General features: G+C 36.8%; 1 protein-coding gene and 1 pseudogene across 2 annotated transcripts in view; both read right to left on the reverse strand.

Moving 5' to 3' along the window:
• Positions 1–17,917, reverse strand: part of AK9 (adenylate kinase 9) — a 133,149-nt gene that overhangs the window by 20,407 nt on the left and 94,825 nt on the right. For both annotated transcript variants that reach the window (XM_078447206.2, XM_081795772.1), the window contains exons 28-31: positions 17,143–17,208; positions 5,557–5,763; positions 4,757–4,975; positions 1,650–1,863 (exon numbers count right to left, since the gene is read on the reverse strand). In XM_078447206.2, coding sequence (XP_078303332.2) covers positions 1,650–1,863; positions 4,757–4,975; positions 5,557–5,763; positions 17,143–17,208 — 706 coding nt within the window. The remainder of the gene's footprint in view (positions 1–1,649; positions 1,864–4,756; positions 4,976–5,556; positions 5,764–17,142; positions 17,209–17,917) is intronic.
• Positions 6,316–7,292, reverse strand: LOC132666533 (large ribosomal subunit protein eL28 pseudogene; annotated as a pseudogene).

Genomic DNA, 17,917 nt, shown 5'->3' on the forward strand with positions numbered 1-17,917 from the left:
AATGCAATCTCTATCAAAATACAACAGCATTTTTCACAGAACTAGAATAAGCAATCCTAAAAAATTTGTATGGAACCATAAAAATCCTGAATAGCAAAGCAATCTTGAAAAAGAAAAACAAAACTAGAGGTATCATAATTCCAGACTTCAAATTATTTTACAAAGCTGTAGTAATCAAAACTGTATGGTACTGGCACAAAAACAACCCATAGATCAATGGAACAGAATAGAAAACCCAAAAATGAATCAACAATTACATGGTCAATCTTTGACAAAGCAGGAAAGAATATGCAATGGGAAAAAGACAATCTCTTCAACAAGTGATATTGGGAAGACTGGACAGCTGCATGCAAAAGAATGAAGCTGGACCTCTTTCTTACACCATATACAAAAATAAACTCAAAATGGATTAAGGACCTAAATGTGAGACGTGGAACCATAAAAATCCTGGAAGAGAGCACAGGCAGTAATTTCTCTGACATTGGCCCTAGGAACATTTTTCTAGATATGCTTCCTGAGGCAAAGGAAACAAAAAGCAAAAATAAACTATTAAGACTACATTAAAATAAAAATCTTCTGCATAGCAAAGGAAACAACCAATAAAACTAAAAGACAACCTACTGAATAGGAGAAGATACTTACAAATGACATATCTAATAAAGGATTAGTATCCAAAATATATAAAGAATTTATACAACTCAATACCCCAAAACCAAATAACCCAGTTCTGAAATGGGGCAGAAAATATAAACAGACATGTCTCCAAAGAAGACATCCAGATGGCCAACAGACACACAAAAAGATGCTCAACATCACTCATCATCGGGGAAATGCAAATCAAAACTACAATGAGATATCACCTCACACCTGTCAGCATGGCTAAAATAAAATACACAAAACAACAAGTGTTGGTAAGGATGTGGAGAAATAGGAACTCTCGTGCACTGTTGATGGGATTATAAACTGGTACAGGCACTGTAGAAGACAGTATGGAGGGATCCTCAAAAAATTAAAAATAGAACTACCCATGACACAATAATTGCACTACTGAGTATTTATCCAAAAAATACAAAACTCTAATTCAAAGGGATACATCACCCGTATGTTTATTGCAGCATTATATACAATAGCCAAATTATGGTAGCAACCTAAGTATTCATTGATAGATGAATGAATAAAGAAGATGTGGTATATTTATACCACGTATATTTATTTATATACTTCATATATTTATACAATGAAATATTATTCAGCCATAAAAAAGAATGACATGTTGCCATTTGCAACAACGTGGATGGGTCTAGAGAGTATAATGCTAAGTGAAATAAGCCAGTCAGAGAAAGACAAATACCATATGATCTTGCTCATATATGAAATTTATGAAACAAAACAAATGAACAAAGAAAAAAAGACAAACAAAAACCAGACCCTTTAATACAGAGAACAAACTAATGGTTACCAGATGGGTGGTGGGTAGAGGGATGAATGAAATAGGTGATGGGGATTAAGAACACACTTATCTTGATGAGCACTGAGTAATATATGGAATTGGTGAATCACTATATTGTACACCTAAAATGAACATAACACTGTATGTTAGCTACACTGGGGGAACAAAAAAGGAATAACAAAGGCAAACACATGCTTACCTGTAGTTTTCCCAGATTTTGGAGGCCCCAGAATTGCAATCCTAATGGGCATAGTAGGCTTAGGTTTGGGTTGGCGGATATATTTGATTGGGTTCTTCATAAATTTTTCTCTAGATTCCTTACTAGATAAAAAATAAATATACTGACGATGGATTACAGCATAAACTGGATTCTCTGAAGTTTCAATTGGCTTTATTGTCTCTCCTTCCCTTAGCTGCAATATGTACACAGTTGAATTCATAAATTAGCTTTAAGTTATACAGCATTCCCCCAAATACATTTGAATACATTTGTAAAATAAGAATATCTTTCTTACAAAATAAGAAAACTAATTATAACTTAATCTTAATATTAAAAACTGTATAAAAAGAACAATTTATTTTATACCCACATGCAATTGATGAAATCTGAAATACATTTCAGTTTATGACCATTATAGTTCCCATACTTCCTTTATACTTCCTTATAATGTCTTTAGTGTATGTTTTTGCCAAGGAATGTAAAGTTGTTTGGATATATTCATGGGCCAGTTTATCCTCATAAAAAGGTGCATTCCTAAGGTGGTGTTATGGATGGAAATGTGTTCCCCGAAATTCAAAGGTTTAAGCCTAATCCCCAAAGTGACTGTATTTGGAGACAGGGCCTTTCAGGAGGGAAAGGTTAAGTGAGGTCATAAGAGTGGGGCCCTAATCCAACGAGACTGGTGTCTTATATGAAGAGGAAGAGACACCAGGAGTACATAAGCACAGAGGAAAGGCCATGTGAGGACATAGTGAGAAGGTGGTCATCTTCAAGCCAGGAAGAGAGGCCTCACCAGAAAACTATCTCTGCTGTCAATTTGACCTTGGATTTTCAGCCTCTAGAACTGTGAGAAAATAAATTTCTGTTGTCTAAGCCACCTAGTCTGTGGTACTTTGTTATAGCAGCCTGAGTAGACTAACACAGATGGGGTCCTGGGCTATGTTTGGGGACATAGTGGTAGGACAAATCCTATAGGTTTCTCTTCCACATTTTATATAGGCAAAATCCCACTCACGTAAATATCCAGAGCAGCCACAAAAGGGAAAAATACCTAAAAGGCAGCTTAAGGTACAGATATGGAAGGATTGGGAGGAGTGGTTCCACATCTGTTTATTTGTTCAAGATGACAAATGGGTCATTAATAAAGTCAGGTTTGGATATCATTTTTAGAGCATTAGATGGCTAAGTATCGGCCCATACTTGACAAAGTAGGTATGAAGCAATGTGATTCAAGATTGCTCCTTCCCCAAAGCTACACCAGGACAGTTGTCACAGGTCAATGGTATTGTCAACATTATCATTCTTGGGCTGGAGTGAAGTTCATGGCTGGGAGTAAGTGGGAGTAAGAAGAAACTCAGGGGTGGTGTAGGAATGTCTGCTCTGTCTTACACTTGGTAATACAAAAAGCTGAAAGTTTAATGATTCTATTTCAAATTCCCAGATTAAATGAGAGTCCTTACAGCAGTTTCTGCTGTTGCTCAAAATATCTAGCATGTATCCTTTCTCCTATGTAGGTCAGAATACCCATAGTGTCATCAAATCAGAATATCGAACTGTCATGCACCCAGAAAGATTCCCAACAGCCCTGAGAAATGATTATTTATATGCTTAAACCCTTCTTATGACCATGCACTCATTTCTCTATAACACATTTTTGTACAATTCTAATTATATTTAGACATGAAACCTTCCTCCCTAAATAGAGTTCTGACTTTGTCTGCTTCTTCCCCTTTCTCACTCATCTCAGAGAAAGGGCATGACTATCTTGCAAAAGTTTTCCAGGCCATTCTAACGCTTAACTCTATCCAATTCTCTATGGAGGACACTGCCATATGTTTCTATATTCCAGCATGATATTTGAAAAGGTTTCTCTTGACATCCTATGTATGGTTAAGATAAAGAAGATAGCACAATTAAGTAAAATTGAAACTGATTGTGTCAATACAGCCAAGAAGGAGGTTTCAAGTAACATGCACATGGCTCCTTTTTGGATCCCATCCTCCAAAATACTTTTTATCAGTGACCAATAATAGTAATATGTATTAATAACAATAACTTTTATTGAACACTTACAAAAAACAAAACACTGTTGTAAGCACTTTATAGTAATTAACTCATTTAATCATTGTAACAATACAATAAGGTAGGAAACTATTCTTATTCCCATTATGCAAATAGGAATGACTGAGAGGTTAAATGATTTGTGCAAGGTCACTAATAAATGGTGGCAGAGGCCATGATCTTCACCACTGTGCTATATCATTGATGGAAATAAAAAGGTACACTGATCAAGTGAATAGGTAACTATCACATGACATTCTTTTATTGTCTTTATGGCACTTAATACTATCTTTCAAGAATATACTTTTCTGTTTATTTATTTATGCCCATCCTCACTCCCCAATCCAACTAGAATGTAAGCTCCATGACAAAAGAAACCTTTCGTTCACTACTCTGTTCCCAGGACTAGAACAGTGGCTGGAACGGTCTTAGTTAAGATTTGTTGAAAATCATCCCACATGTGAGGCTAGTAAATTCCAACTGGAGTAAATCTGTCCACGTGCATAAAAATATTGTACTTAGAATGCTTGTTATGAACATCAATGTCACATTTCATATTGTGTCTCACACTGTATACTCTTTATACTCTCGTTTTTGATCACAGTGGCCTGTTGGTATTATTCTTTCAGGGTCTTAGTACAGAACTAGGTCTTAGTACAAGGTCTTAGGCCTGGTTCCATTAAAGAATGAAAGAGGTTAAATGACTTGTCTAAAATTGGGTAACAAATTAGTACCAGAGCTCAGCTCTTTAGATGTGTCCTTTGAAAATATTTCTACTACCCATCTTCTTCTGCTACCAAGTTAAAACCAAGTTGGAATTGTGTTATCTCTCCAGATATACACGAAAGAAATTAAACCCTTTGATTACTTTTCAGATGTCAGAAAATTAAAACAATCATGTTTTTATAGCTAGTTGAGTACTGTACAATGCTTACAATTTTTGAAATTATCCTGTCTTTTTCATAGACATACTTAACAAAAATAAAAGAAAGAACACAGCTTTCAGGTGCATTTGCCGACATTACCTTTACAGGGTCCCAGTAGCCAAATGCACTTATATGCTTATAGGTGTAGTTCAGCATTTTCTGGGCAAGGTGTGATGTTATTGGATAACATTTTTCAAAAATGCTCTCACGATTCTCTACCAGTGGTTTCAGTTTCATATTCAAACTATATTGTACAATATGGATTTTCCGAGCTCCATTAATGAGAATTACTGGTATCGTAAGCTTCTCACATTCATCCTGATGAAAAACAAATAAAAAAACCAAATATTAAAAAAATTTTTTTTGATGTGTATTCATTTTTGAAAGACAGAGAGAGACAGAGCACAAGCAGGGGTAGGGCAGAGAGAGAGGGGGGGCACACAATCTGAAGCAGGCTCCAGGCTCTGAGCTGTCAGCACAGAGCCCGATGCCGGGCTCAAACTCATGAACCGCAAGATCATGACTTGAGCTGAAGTTGGACACCCAATGTACTGAGCCACCCAGGTGCCCCAAACCAAATATTTTTAATGAGACCAAGTCTGGTCACAGCATATACACATTGCTGGTAACTGACCACTTCGGTCAAGAGAATAAATATTTTTCAGCTTCTGAGTGACTGCATATTGGCAGTTAAAACTTTTGACTCTCTGTGGCTTCCATGTTGCCCTTGAGTTATTAATTTGTTTTCATAATTGCAAGCGGTGCTGGCAAAAGGGAAGATAGTCCTAAGATACACATTTCTTTTGAAATGTCAAAAAGAAACCAAGACATAAACCAACTACACTTCTTTCATTCTCAAATGTTACATTGTGAATTATGAAAAAAGGAAAAGTAATAACCTGTATTACTTGTAAATTATTCATATCTGTTTCAAATTTTTCTCCCAGTTCACCTCTCAGGCGTTCAAGTGCATCAATTTCCTGTTCTTCATCTTCCTCACTCATCACTTCCTCATCTTTTGGAAATTCATCTTCAAGGATGTTGTCAATATCATCTTCCTCTTCTTCAGGCTCTTCTTCACTAAAATCTTCATCTTCCCTATGTGTCTAAGGAAGAAAATGTTCTCTTTTACTCTACAGATAGAATATGCACCAAATGACTCTGCTAACTAATCATCTGGAATATTTTATGTCACTGGATATTGGTTGGTATGGAATGGCAACATTTATTTAGTAACATAGTAAAGTTTTAAATATATGGCACCCAGAAATTTAATTCCTTCAAGATTCTGACAACATACTGATCACATAGTAAATACATAAACAAGATATTAAATGCTATTTATGTCTATGGTTGCCAGAAAGTTCCGTTTGTTTGTTTGTTTGTTTGTTTAGAGTCTTTATTTTACTTGCAGTTAGGTAACAAAGTCATGTTAGTTTCAGGTGTATAATACAGTGATTCAACAATTCCATACATCACCCAGTGCTCATGACAAGTGCACTCCTTAATCCCCATGACCCCTTTAATCCATCCCTTCCATCCACCTCCCTTCTGGTAATCATGTTTGTTCTCTATAATTTAGAATCTGTTTCTTCTTCTTCCCCCCACCTCCTCAGGTGGTTGACATCTTTATTGCTTTGGAGGTGGGGGGCAGGTGCTCAGCAGTTCTTAGTGGGGTGCTTCCTTTTCACCATCACAGGCTTCTGGTGAGAAAGATGGACTGGTCCTGCAAATGGCAGCCGTGTGCAGATCTGGACAGTACTTGTTTTTGCAGGTCATGTGCTTGATGCTGCTGAGAGTGGCCCAGACATTCTTGTTAGTGGTGGTCCGCATGTAGGAGGCAGTGGGTTTTCGCTGGCCAAATCTCTACTTCATGACCATTACGTCTTTGCCATAGGCTGCTGCCTCCAAACCCACAGTCTTGTGGTGAATCAGCCCATTTGGTGGAAGGTGTCGCGAGCCTTCAGGTTATTGGGCTGGGTGCTGGATGTCTGCATGTTCTTCTTGATCAGAAAACTGGAGCAGTTCTGCATGACCAACCATTCAGGTGGGCGGACAGGGCAGCAGCTCCTCTCACTACTGCCTGGGGAAGTCAGAAAGAGCCCGAGTCTGTTTCTTGATTTGTCTCTCTCTGTTTTTTCTTTGCTCATTTGTTTTGTTTCTTGAGTTCCACATGTGACTAAAATCATATGGTATTTGTCTTCCTCTGACTGGTTTATTTTGCTTAGCATTAGAGTCTCTAGCCCCATCCATGAAGGTTACATGTATTTGAAAGTCACTCAAAATGGATAACTCAGTCACTAGCTGTTGTCAGTTTGGACAAGATCAGTTTCCTCACCTGTAAAATAGGAATAACAAAGTACCTATCTCACAGGGATGGTGGGAGCATTAAATTACTTAATACATGCAAAGCCCTTACTTAGAAAAGTGTCTGGCACATGGCAAGCATGAAATGATAGCTATTATAGCTATTATTGTGCCATTATAGCTATTATTTGTCACTTTGTATAAAGCACTGTATTAATAGAACAGTTACATGCCCTTTAGGAGTTTATAGTCCATCTGAAGAAAGGAGAATAATACACAAATGACTGTTAAAGACCCATGGCAGGATATTGGTACTAAGTGGTGCCATATAGGCGTTAACATTTGCCTTTAACATAGAGGCTACTGGGCCGCCTCCACACTCTTCTCCCAGAAGTATTCCTTGTATCAGTTGGAGTACTGCCTTCCAGTTGGAAACCTGGAAGTTTTCCTTACTCCTTGCTCTCCATTACTGCACATCCAGTTTCCAAGGACTGTTATCCTAAACAACGCCCTACATTCTCTCCTTTCCAGTTACCCTCACCCCCGCTGTTTGCCTTTTCATTTTCTGATGCTTGCAATCTCCTGCTTATCCCGCTGTTTCCTAATCTTTCTATTGATTAGACCCTGGTTTGTTTGTTTATTTATTTATTTATTTATTTATTTATTTATATCTAATTTATTGTCAAATTGGCTAACATACAGAGTGTACAGTGTGCTCTTGGCTTTGGGGGTAGATTCCTATGATTCATCGCTTACATACAACACCCAGTGCTCATCCCAACAAGTGCCCTCCTCAATGCCCATCACCCATTTTCCCCTCTCCCCTGCCCCCACCATCAATCTTCGGTTTGTTATCTGTATTTAAGAGTCTCTTAGAGTTTGCCTCCCTCCCTTTCTGTTTGTAACAATTTTTCCCTCTTCCTCTCCCCCATGGTTTTCTGTTAAGTTTCTCCAGCTCCACATATGAGTGAAAACATGGTATCTGTCTTTCTCTGACTGACTTATTTCACTTAACATAATATCCTCCAGTTCCATCCACATTGCTGCAAATGGCAGGATTTCATTCTTTCTCATTGCCGAGTAGTGTTCTGTTGTATACATAAAACACATCTTCTTTATCCATTCATCAGTTGATGGACACGTATAGCTTTTTCCATAATTTGGCTACTGTTGAAAGCGCTGCTATAAACACGTGCCCCTATGACTCAGCACCCTTGTATCCTTTGGATAAATTCCTAGCAGTGCTATTGCTGGGTCATAGGGTAGTTCTATTTTTAGTTTTTTGAGGAACCTCCACGCTGTTTTCCAGAGTGGCTGCACAAGCTTACATTCCCACCAACAGTGCAAGAGGGTTCTCGTTTCTCCACATCCTCCCCAGCATTTGTTGTTTCCTGAGTTGTTAATTTTAGCCACCCTGACTGGTGTGAGATGGTATCTCATTGTGGTTTTGATTTGTATTTCCCTGATGATGAGTGATGTTGAACATCTTTTCATATGTCTGTTGGCCATCTGGATGTCTTCTTTGGAAAAGTGTCTATTCATGTCTTCTGCCCATTTCTTCACTGGATTATTTATTTTTGGGGTGTTGAGTTTGGTAAGTTCTTTATAGATTTTGGATACTAACCCTTTATCCAATATGTCATTTGCAAATATCTTTTCCCATTCTATCGGTTGCCTTTTAGTTTTGTTGATTGTTTCCTTTGCAGTGCAGAAGCTTTTTATCTTGATGAGGTCCCAATAGTTCAGTTTTGCTTTTAATTTCCTTGCCTTTGGAGATGTGTCAAGCAAGAAATTATTGAGGCTGAGGTCAAAGAGGTTGATGCCTGTTTTCTCCTCTAGGGTTTTGATGGTGTCCTGTCTCACGTTTAGTAGACCCTGGTTCCTTTAAAGAGCACCTGGAGCTGGAATTTGGCCTTGCAAGTGCAGGGAGGAGGATGAGAGGGTCCCTTCCTGCTCTGTGCCCAGGCTCCTCCCTCTCCAAAAGAAGCTTGGATATGGGGCAGTGTTTCTCAGTTCTGGTTCTTTTTTTATTTAAATTTTGAAGCCATTTGGTTCTTTTCCTTTTCCTTATCCTTTGACAATTAAAAAAAAATCTTCAGATTTGATTTTCTAAGGATTATTGGAAGTATGGTGGGATGAGTCCACACTGCAAATGAGAGATGTCTCAGTTGCAGATCTTGGCTCAACTTAATAGCTCTTCCAAATTATTTGTTAATTAAAAAAAATTTAAACTATGTAAGTTTAAACATAGATTCATTTTTGTTAAAAAGATAAAATTATACAGCATTGTATAGGGTAAAAAAAATCTCCCTTCACACTCCCATCTCTATTTCCACTTTCCTACCTAGAAATAATTTTGGTTAACAATTTGGTTAAGATCCTTTTAGATGTTTACACCCACACATACCCACACAAAATTATATTTATACATATTGTACAACTTGCTTTTTAAAAATATAATTTAGCAATGCATTTAAGTTTCTTTCCATATAAAAACATATATCTCATCATTCTTAGCCATTCTTGCATTTTAAAAAGGTTGGTGGTTTTTTGTTTTTTTTTGTTTGTTTGTTTTTGGTTTTTTTTTTTTTTTGGTTGTTATGGGAAAACCAGTTTAGGAAATAACAAAGTAAACAGTGAAAGGTAGACACTTTTGACCCTTGTGATATTTGTTTTCTCTCTTATATCAGTGATGATGAGGGATTTGGCTAACTTACATTTCTCTTCTTTTCTTTCTCTTCTGCCTATCCCCCAGTGTTAGTCATATTTTTAATTCTTTAATTCTGCAACTGAGTGCCTATAACTTTAAATATTATCTCCAAATTTCTCTTGAGCTATTACTTCTAGATATATGTTTTGATTCTCCACAATTCAAGAGAATGTCCTTACTCTTCTTTCCTCTTTTCTCTCTCTTCAGTTTCTAAATTTCCATCTCCAGCATTACCACATTTACATTCCTGTCCTATGATTGTTTTTAAGTAGCACTTAGGTATTTAGTGCTTTATGCAAAAATTGATTCTAAGAATTGAAAGCAAATAAAGAGTGATTAATTCTGAAAATTGAAACCCAGTAAACAGCACCTGCCATATTTTAATTATATAACCTTTATTCACAACACCCACAGATAGTGACAGAGGGGATGCAACTCTATATCAACAAACATGTACCATTTTGAGGAAAATGTCTAAAGTATCAATGTCAAACATTGTATTTTCTTATTATGCAAAATAATGCATAATTTAATTTGTCCCATATGTGGATAATGCTTTTCTTGTCCCCCACCCCCACCCCATATTTCTGGTTTGGTTTTGTTTTTTAGATGGAAGAAGTATTATTCATAAAAATCAATTGCTTACTTTTTTCAGGAAGAATATACAGAAGGCTAATTTTCAAAGATCTTAAATATCTAAAAATATTTCCATTTCATCCTCATACATTATAAATAGTTAAAAATCATTTTCATTCAGAATTTTGAAGGCATTGTTTTTGTCTTCCATCATCCAGTATTGTTGGTGAAAAATCTGACACAAAACGTATCCACATTCCTTTGTAGCTATCTTTTCTTCATTTTAGAAACAGTTAAAATCTCTTTATAATTAGCAATCTCAAATTTCATGAGAGTGTGTCTAACGTACATCTCTTTTAACTTGTTCTGTTCGGTATTCATTGAGCCCTTTCAATTTGAAGATCCTCTGCTCTCTTCAATACTGGGGACATTTCTTTCAATATTTTAAAGATTATTTCCTCCTATATTAGCTCTCTTTTCATTTTTTTTCTTTTTGAATGCAAATTAGATGTTGATCCTCCTGGACTGACCCCACATATCTCCAGTTTTTCTTTCATATTTTCTATTTCTTGTATTTTTGTTCCATATTTGAGAAACTCCTTTGGCTTTTACTTCTAATTTTTCTCTTCAACTTTTTAAGAACTGCTTATTTATTTTTGAGAGAGACAGAGAGCACGTGTGTGAGCATAGGCCATCCATGCAAGTGGGGGAGGGGCAGAGAAAGGGGGCAGAGGATTCGAAGTGGCCTCTGTGTTGACAGAGCTATGCTGGGCTTGAACTCAAACTGAGATCATGACCTGAGCCTGCGTCAGATGCTTAACCAACTGCGCCAGCCTCTATTAAACTTTTAATTAATTTAATTTACATGATACATTTTAGCTTCTGTGAACTCTTTTTTGCTTTCTGATTTTTTATAGCATCCTGTTTTTTGTTTTATGGATACAAGTTCTTGAATTTTCTTAGGGAGATTGGAATTTTTTAAATGTTTAGTAAGGTTTTCTGAATTGCCTATTCATTTTAGGGTCAGTTGTTCTGTTCATCTTGTTGCTCCTTTGTGTTGATAATTTTTCTCAAGTATATGGTAATCCTTGGTTGTTCATCCATTTTTATGAATGGAGGACCAAGTTGCTTAATTCAAAGCAACTTCAAACTCTGGGTGGTGAGCAGGGCAGGTTGTATTGTGCTTCCATTTAAGATGTGAGAATGAGAAGAGGTGGGCAGGTTGGATCTTGCTCCAAAAGATGAAGGACACCAACCAACATCCCTGGCACTTATTATCTTCTAGGCAGATTATTTGCTTCAGAAATTATTTGCCTTTTTTTCCCCATGGGGGCAGATGTCATTGTTACATAAGGAGATGGTGGGGCAGCCTTAAATAATTTGTGTGCAGTTAATTATCCTGGACTTAATAGATAATCAAATTATGTGCACATAATGAGTTCTGTCCTTACTTTTCAACATGTATGCTATTTCTTTTTTTTTCTTGTATTACTTTCACTAGTTTCTTTAGTACAATGTTGAATTTTTTTAAAGGTTAACATCCTAAAAATCTCCACAGGTTAATTCTTCCTAGGGAAAAAATTTTTATTTTTCCATAAATGGCAACTTGATCTTGAAACAGTGCTTTTTTTTTTTTTTTTTTCTGATAAATTATAGCTTTTAGGCCTTATGTTAGGAGATATATCTTCTAAAGTTCATGGTCTCAGAGATCTGCCTCTAGTATGAAGGAATAAGTTAATTTAGCCTCTAGCAGATAATAACCATAAACCATGAACACCCCTCCCCCCACCCCAACACACACACACACACACACACACACACACACACACACACCACTTTCTCCCACTCATTTAAGAAGCTCTGGAGAGTAAACAAAGGCAGATTTTGGAAAGCAGCAAAAATTTGGAGTGAGCAGTTGGTTAAAGGTGAATTCTCTGATTTTGTGCCCTTGCTCAGAGGGCAGCCTCCATTAGAGTGGTGGTGGCACAGGGAGACTAAAATTCTGATAGGAAACTTTAGTGTCTTTCCAGCTGGAGCAACCAGAGGAAGGAGACACAACCAGGATACCGGAGAGTGAGGGTAAACTTCAGAATTGAGAGAACCAGAGAAGGAAACAACAAATTAGTTTATACAGACTTTCCACATCTCTGAACCATGCACATATGGACTGTTTGAGAACAGTATAAATTGAATTGTTAGTATGACAGAGTTTACAGGCTTAGTCTTACCAAATAAATTGCCTGCTAAAACAAAAACACTCGTGGAGCTGTCTAACAGAATTCAGAATCTACATAACATGACACTCATAATTCAAAAGTTATAATAATCCAAAATTATTCAAAGTATAAAGGATCATGAGACATGACCCATTCTCATAAGAAATGATATCAACAAATACCCACTCCAGGTACTAGAGTTACAAAACAAGAACTTTAAAGCAGTTGTTATCCCTATGACCAATGAGGAAGAGGAAAATACACTCATAATAAATGAAAAGATAAGAAATCTCAGGAGGGGAATAAAAACAAACCAAAATGTAAATTAGAACTAAAAAAATACAATATTTGAAATTAAAAAAAATATCAGATGGATTTAATAGACTGGAGATGATAAAGGAAAGAATCAGTGAATTTGAAGATAGATCAAAATAAATTATCAAACTTAAAGAAGAGAGAAAAAAGATTGAAAAAATGAACAGTCCCAAGATCATGTAGCACAATAGTGAGTGATCTAACCTATGTGAAATTGATTTTCAGAAGGAGACAGAGAGCAAGTAGGACAGAAAAAGTATTTGAAGAAATAATGTCCAAAGTTTCCCCCAATTTAGTTAAAGACACACATTTATGGATTAAAGAAGCTTAGTCAACCCCAAACTAGATAAATATAAAGAAAATGACCTGTTGGCATATCATAATCACACCATTGAAAAAGATTTCTTGGCTGAAAGCAGCCAAGAAAAATCATACAGGAAAACAATTCAGATGACCACGTTCTTCTCATCCCTCTGATTTCCCTCACACCAGAGGGATGAATAAAGAACAACAGAAAAGGTTAAATATCTGGATAAATGTAAAGGAAGATTTATTTTCCTCTCAATATATTTAAAATACATATGACTATTTAAAACAAAAACTATATATTTTTTTTCTTATGGAGTTTATAATCCACTTGGTTGTAAAACAAATGACCACTAGAACATACAGGATATTGGTGGGTGTAACTGAATTTATACAGTCACAGCTTTCTACATTATTACATGGAATAATATTGACTCTAAGTAGAGTGGGAAAAGGTAAGGATGTATATGTAATAGAGAGCAACCATTAGAAAAACACAGAGAGGTATAACTAAAAAGCCAAAAGATAAATAAAATGGATTCCTAAAATACATTCAACCAATCCCAGAGAAGGCTGGAAAGGGAAAAGAAAAAAGAAAGGGGACAACAGGAAACAAAACTCATGGTCTCTGAAAAACAGGGCTAGCTTTGGGGTAAACTGTCTCATAGCTTTCTAGCAGTACCAGAAAGTAGGGGCAAGGCTATAACTGAGTAGAAGGTTATGCCAGGAGGGTGGTAGAGGTTACAGTCAGAACGCTTACAACTAGGGAGGAAATGAGATAGGCAGAAATAGAGGAGAAGTGAAAGACTTGTCAGAGTTCTGAGGCTTCCCAATACAGATGCATGTTAGTCAGACACTAGATTCCCTTACGATACATGGCTGGTGGTGGGGGGGGTGCTGGAGGGTGAGGTTGTCTTCTAAATCTGGATTTTGAGACACTATTCCAAACCGTTTGTTTTCAAAACCTTAAAACTCAAGCACTGGGAGATTATGGGAGTGCTGAATCACTATATTGTACACCTGAAACTAATATTACACTGTATGTTAATTAATGAGAATTTAAATAAAAACTTAAAAAGAACTCAATCCCCAGCCTGTACCCTCCGCCCACCCTCCCACCCAACCTTAGCTTTCTGCTCCATCCCAAAGTGCTCTCTGCACATAGACCTGGGGGCCTATACACCCTGCCTTCTCCCTAGAAGGCCTCAAGAATGGTCTTGGCCTGGTGCTTGGTCCTTAACCTTGTTTCAACCTCATTTGGACCCTGGCTTCGGCTTCCCCTTAGTACTTACGGTATTTATCTGAATTAACTATTTATCTGGGTGTAGTCCCTCACCATTCTGCTGACTTGCAGCCCTGGCTCACTATACTGGCTGTTTCTGGCTTTCTCCTGTCTGTGGCTATGCATAACTTGACAGAAGAGACTGAGGCACCAGAGAAGGAGCCAGCGAACAACAGGAAGAGAACCAAGATTCTGAAGCAAGAAACAGGAGTAGAAGCAAGGCCTCTGAGGAGCTGGAAAGTATGCAAACTAAACATGAGAAGGGGTTGGCTTAGAGATTATTCATCAGTCACACTTGGAGACTAAAATTCCACAAGATGGCAACATTTTCCTATGAAATTAATGAAGTAGCTCCCTTGAGACTAAGATCATTTCTAATGTTAAAAAAAGTCAGAAAAAAATCAGACAGTAAGGGCAATGATCTTTGTGAAGGATGAGAAGACAAACCTGGGAGGGGCTTTATTTGTACGTGGTTCCCCAATTTGTTATGAAAAGGTGAGTAATGGAGCTGCATATCCTATACAAAAGGCAAATGATGAGAAGGTCTCTGTTCTTTTGAAAGCAAGCCCCAGCATCTATGCAGAGTCAGGAAGTCACATTAACTGGTTATAGTGATCACACTGCGTGAACCTAGACATGCTACATTTTGTTTAGTCTTTCTTTGTCTGAGGCAGTAGCAGGACATATAAAATTCTCATCAAAGAAATTTTAAAAGGTCAATACACAGTTTTCATCTTTGATTCACCAAAAATCTCAGGAATTATCTTCCCAAAGTCGGTTTGTGTAAATTAATTGTGTGAGCTACATAGCCAATTTTGTGAAAGATCAAGTCTTGGGAGAGCTAACTTATAAAAACCTACTTATGGGTGCCTGGATGGCTCAGTCAGTTAAGTGCCCAACTCAGGTCATAATCTCATGGTTTCGCGAGGGTGAGCCCCCATCGAGCTCTGTGCTGACAGTGTGGAGGCTGCTTGAGATTCTTTCTCTCCCTCTGCCCCTGCCCTGCTTGTGTGCTCTCTCTCACTCTAAATAAATAAATGAACATTTAAAAAAACCACGATTTAATTTATAAGATAGAATATTGAATTTTTAAATGAAAAATAGTAAGAAATCCCACCATTCTAATGTTAACAAATAGAAAAATGATAAATCAAGAACATTTAAAATTTATCCTGAAAACTGATTTTCTTAAGAAAAAGATTTACATTGTTGCACTATATGCTAACTTGAATTTAATTAACAAATAAATTAAATAAAAATTTAAAAAAAGAAAAAGATTTAATTAAAGAATAAGGGGGAAAAAGTTACAGAAAGGGAGGGAGACAAACCATAAGAGACTCTTGGATACTGAGAACAAACTGAGGGTTGATGGGGGGTAGGAGAGAGGGGAAAATGGGTGATGGGGCATTTGAGGGCACTTGTTGGGATGACCACTGGGTGTTGTATGGAAACCAATTTGTCAATAAATGCTACTTTAAAAAAAAGAATAGTAGGGAAGGGAAATTAAAGTATTATTAATTCAGGAAACTAGATATTGTTAATTTTGTTCCATTTTACAACGAAAAAGCCTAAGCTCAGAGAGATTAAGAAACCTGCTCAAGGTTATACAACAGCAACAAAACAACTGGTGAGTGCCTACTATGTGTCAGCACTATGTGAGGCACTGGAGAGCCAGCAATGAACAAAGTCAGCAAGAACTGGAGAAAGGATACCAATTTAGGTATCAGATCATAGTCTTGAGAATCAGTGTTGAAAAGATGGTCAGAAGGAAATGGGAGAAGGCAGGAAGCATCTCATTGTTTGCCTTGGTTACGGGGATTACTTGTAAGCTGACTATACATATGAGCCCCAGGTAACTTCACAGAACTAGCATGTCTCATCACATCTCCTCTTTAAATTCTATAACCCTGAGTGAGCATGGCTGTAGCACTGGGGTAGGCTACGTCATTTTGGGAATAGTTCCTCTCCAAACAAAACAAAATCTACAATCTTCAAGGTTTATCTTTTCAAAAAATCAGCCGGTGGAGAAGAGGAGCTGCACTGAGCAGCCTGTACAATATATGAGTCTGAGGGTTCACAGGCGCTGCCTCATTCCATTCTTTATCTCAGCATAATCTATATTTTAGTTCCAACACAGCTTTACAGTCTCTCTGTCTAGACCTCAGTCCTAGGCTCCCAGCCTATCTCCCTGTGCATGGGCTGGAAGGCTGGAATGCAAAAATGAAAATCCAAAAGAAGCATAGTTTAATGTGGTATTATATCTTGAATTAGATTATTTAAACTTCTTTAGTGGTTTTCTTTCCTTTAAGAATGTTCAGTTTTATGATTATAAAAATAATAAAGGGTCATTGTAAACAATTATGGAAAAACAAAAAGTATAAAGAAAAACAGTGATATATAATCTTACTACTCATATGTAAACTCTGTACTTCTTTCAAGACTTTTTCTTTTTTTAATTTATTTTAATTTATTTTTTTTTAGAGAGAGAGAGAAAGTGAGCAGGGGAGAGGGTCAGAGGGAGAGAGAGAGAATCTTAAGCAGGCTCCACACTCAGCATGGAGGCCAAAGGGGGGCTCTATCCCACGCCCCTGGGATCATGACCTGAGTCGAAATCAAAAGTCAGATGCTCAACTGAGTCACCCATATACCCCTCAAGACTTTTTCTATGCGTCTTTTTATTTTATATTGTTGATATATAAAAACATATATAATATATATAAACATTATATTAGGGATATTCTTTTTTTAAAAGGCAGCAGTTTTATTTACTTACCTCCCCTTTCTGTTTTTTCTCTCTCTCTGCTATAAGTTCAGCCCTTCTTTTAGAAATCATATCATCCTGTTAAAGAAGGAGACATTAAAACATTTTAATGGATAAAATTACTTTTTGTGTATTAATATATATGTATATCATATATACATATATACATATATACACACATATATACATGTATACATATACATATATAAACATATATACATACATACATATACATACATATATACATACATGTGTATATGTATGTATGTATATGTTTCCCAAGGTGGGAATAGCATTTGGATGGAAGGATGGTGAATTTCCAGAAAAGCATGTGATGGTAGTAATTATGCTACTATATCCTTGTAGCTCTGGAACTTTTGATCAGCGATTTCCCTCCAGAGGGATAAACAACATTTGGGGGCTGCCACTCTTCCTACAAATTTTAGAACACCTTTTTGAATTTATCATCTGTTAGTTTGCTTTGGTAATTAGGTAGATTATGTATATGGAGAAATAAGGAAATAGTTGGAAGTAATTTGTTAAAAATGTTTGATAATCTAGGGGCACCTGGGTGGCTCAGTCAGTAAAGCATTTGACTCTTGATTTTGGCTCAAGTCATGATCTCACAGTTTGTGGGTTCGAGCCCTGTATTGGGCTCTGTGCAACAGCTTGGAGCCTGCTTGGGATTCTCTCTCTCTCTCTCTCTCTCTCTCTCTCTCTCTCTCTCTCTCCTCCTCTCCTGCTCACACTCTCACTCTCTCAAAATAAGTAAACTTAAAAACAAGTT

The sequence above is a fragment of the Panthera onca genome, chromosome B2 (genome assembly GCF_046562875.1).
Source record: "Panthera onca isolate mPanOnc1 chromosome B2, mPanOnc1 haplotype 2, whole genome shotgun sequence".
Classification (NCBI taxonomy): Eukaryota; Metazoa; Chordata; class Mammalia; order Carnivora; family Felidae; genus Panthera; species Panthera onca.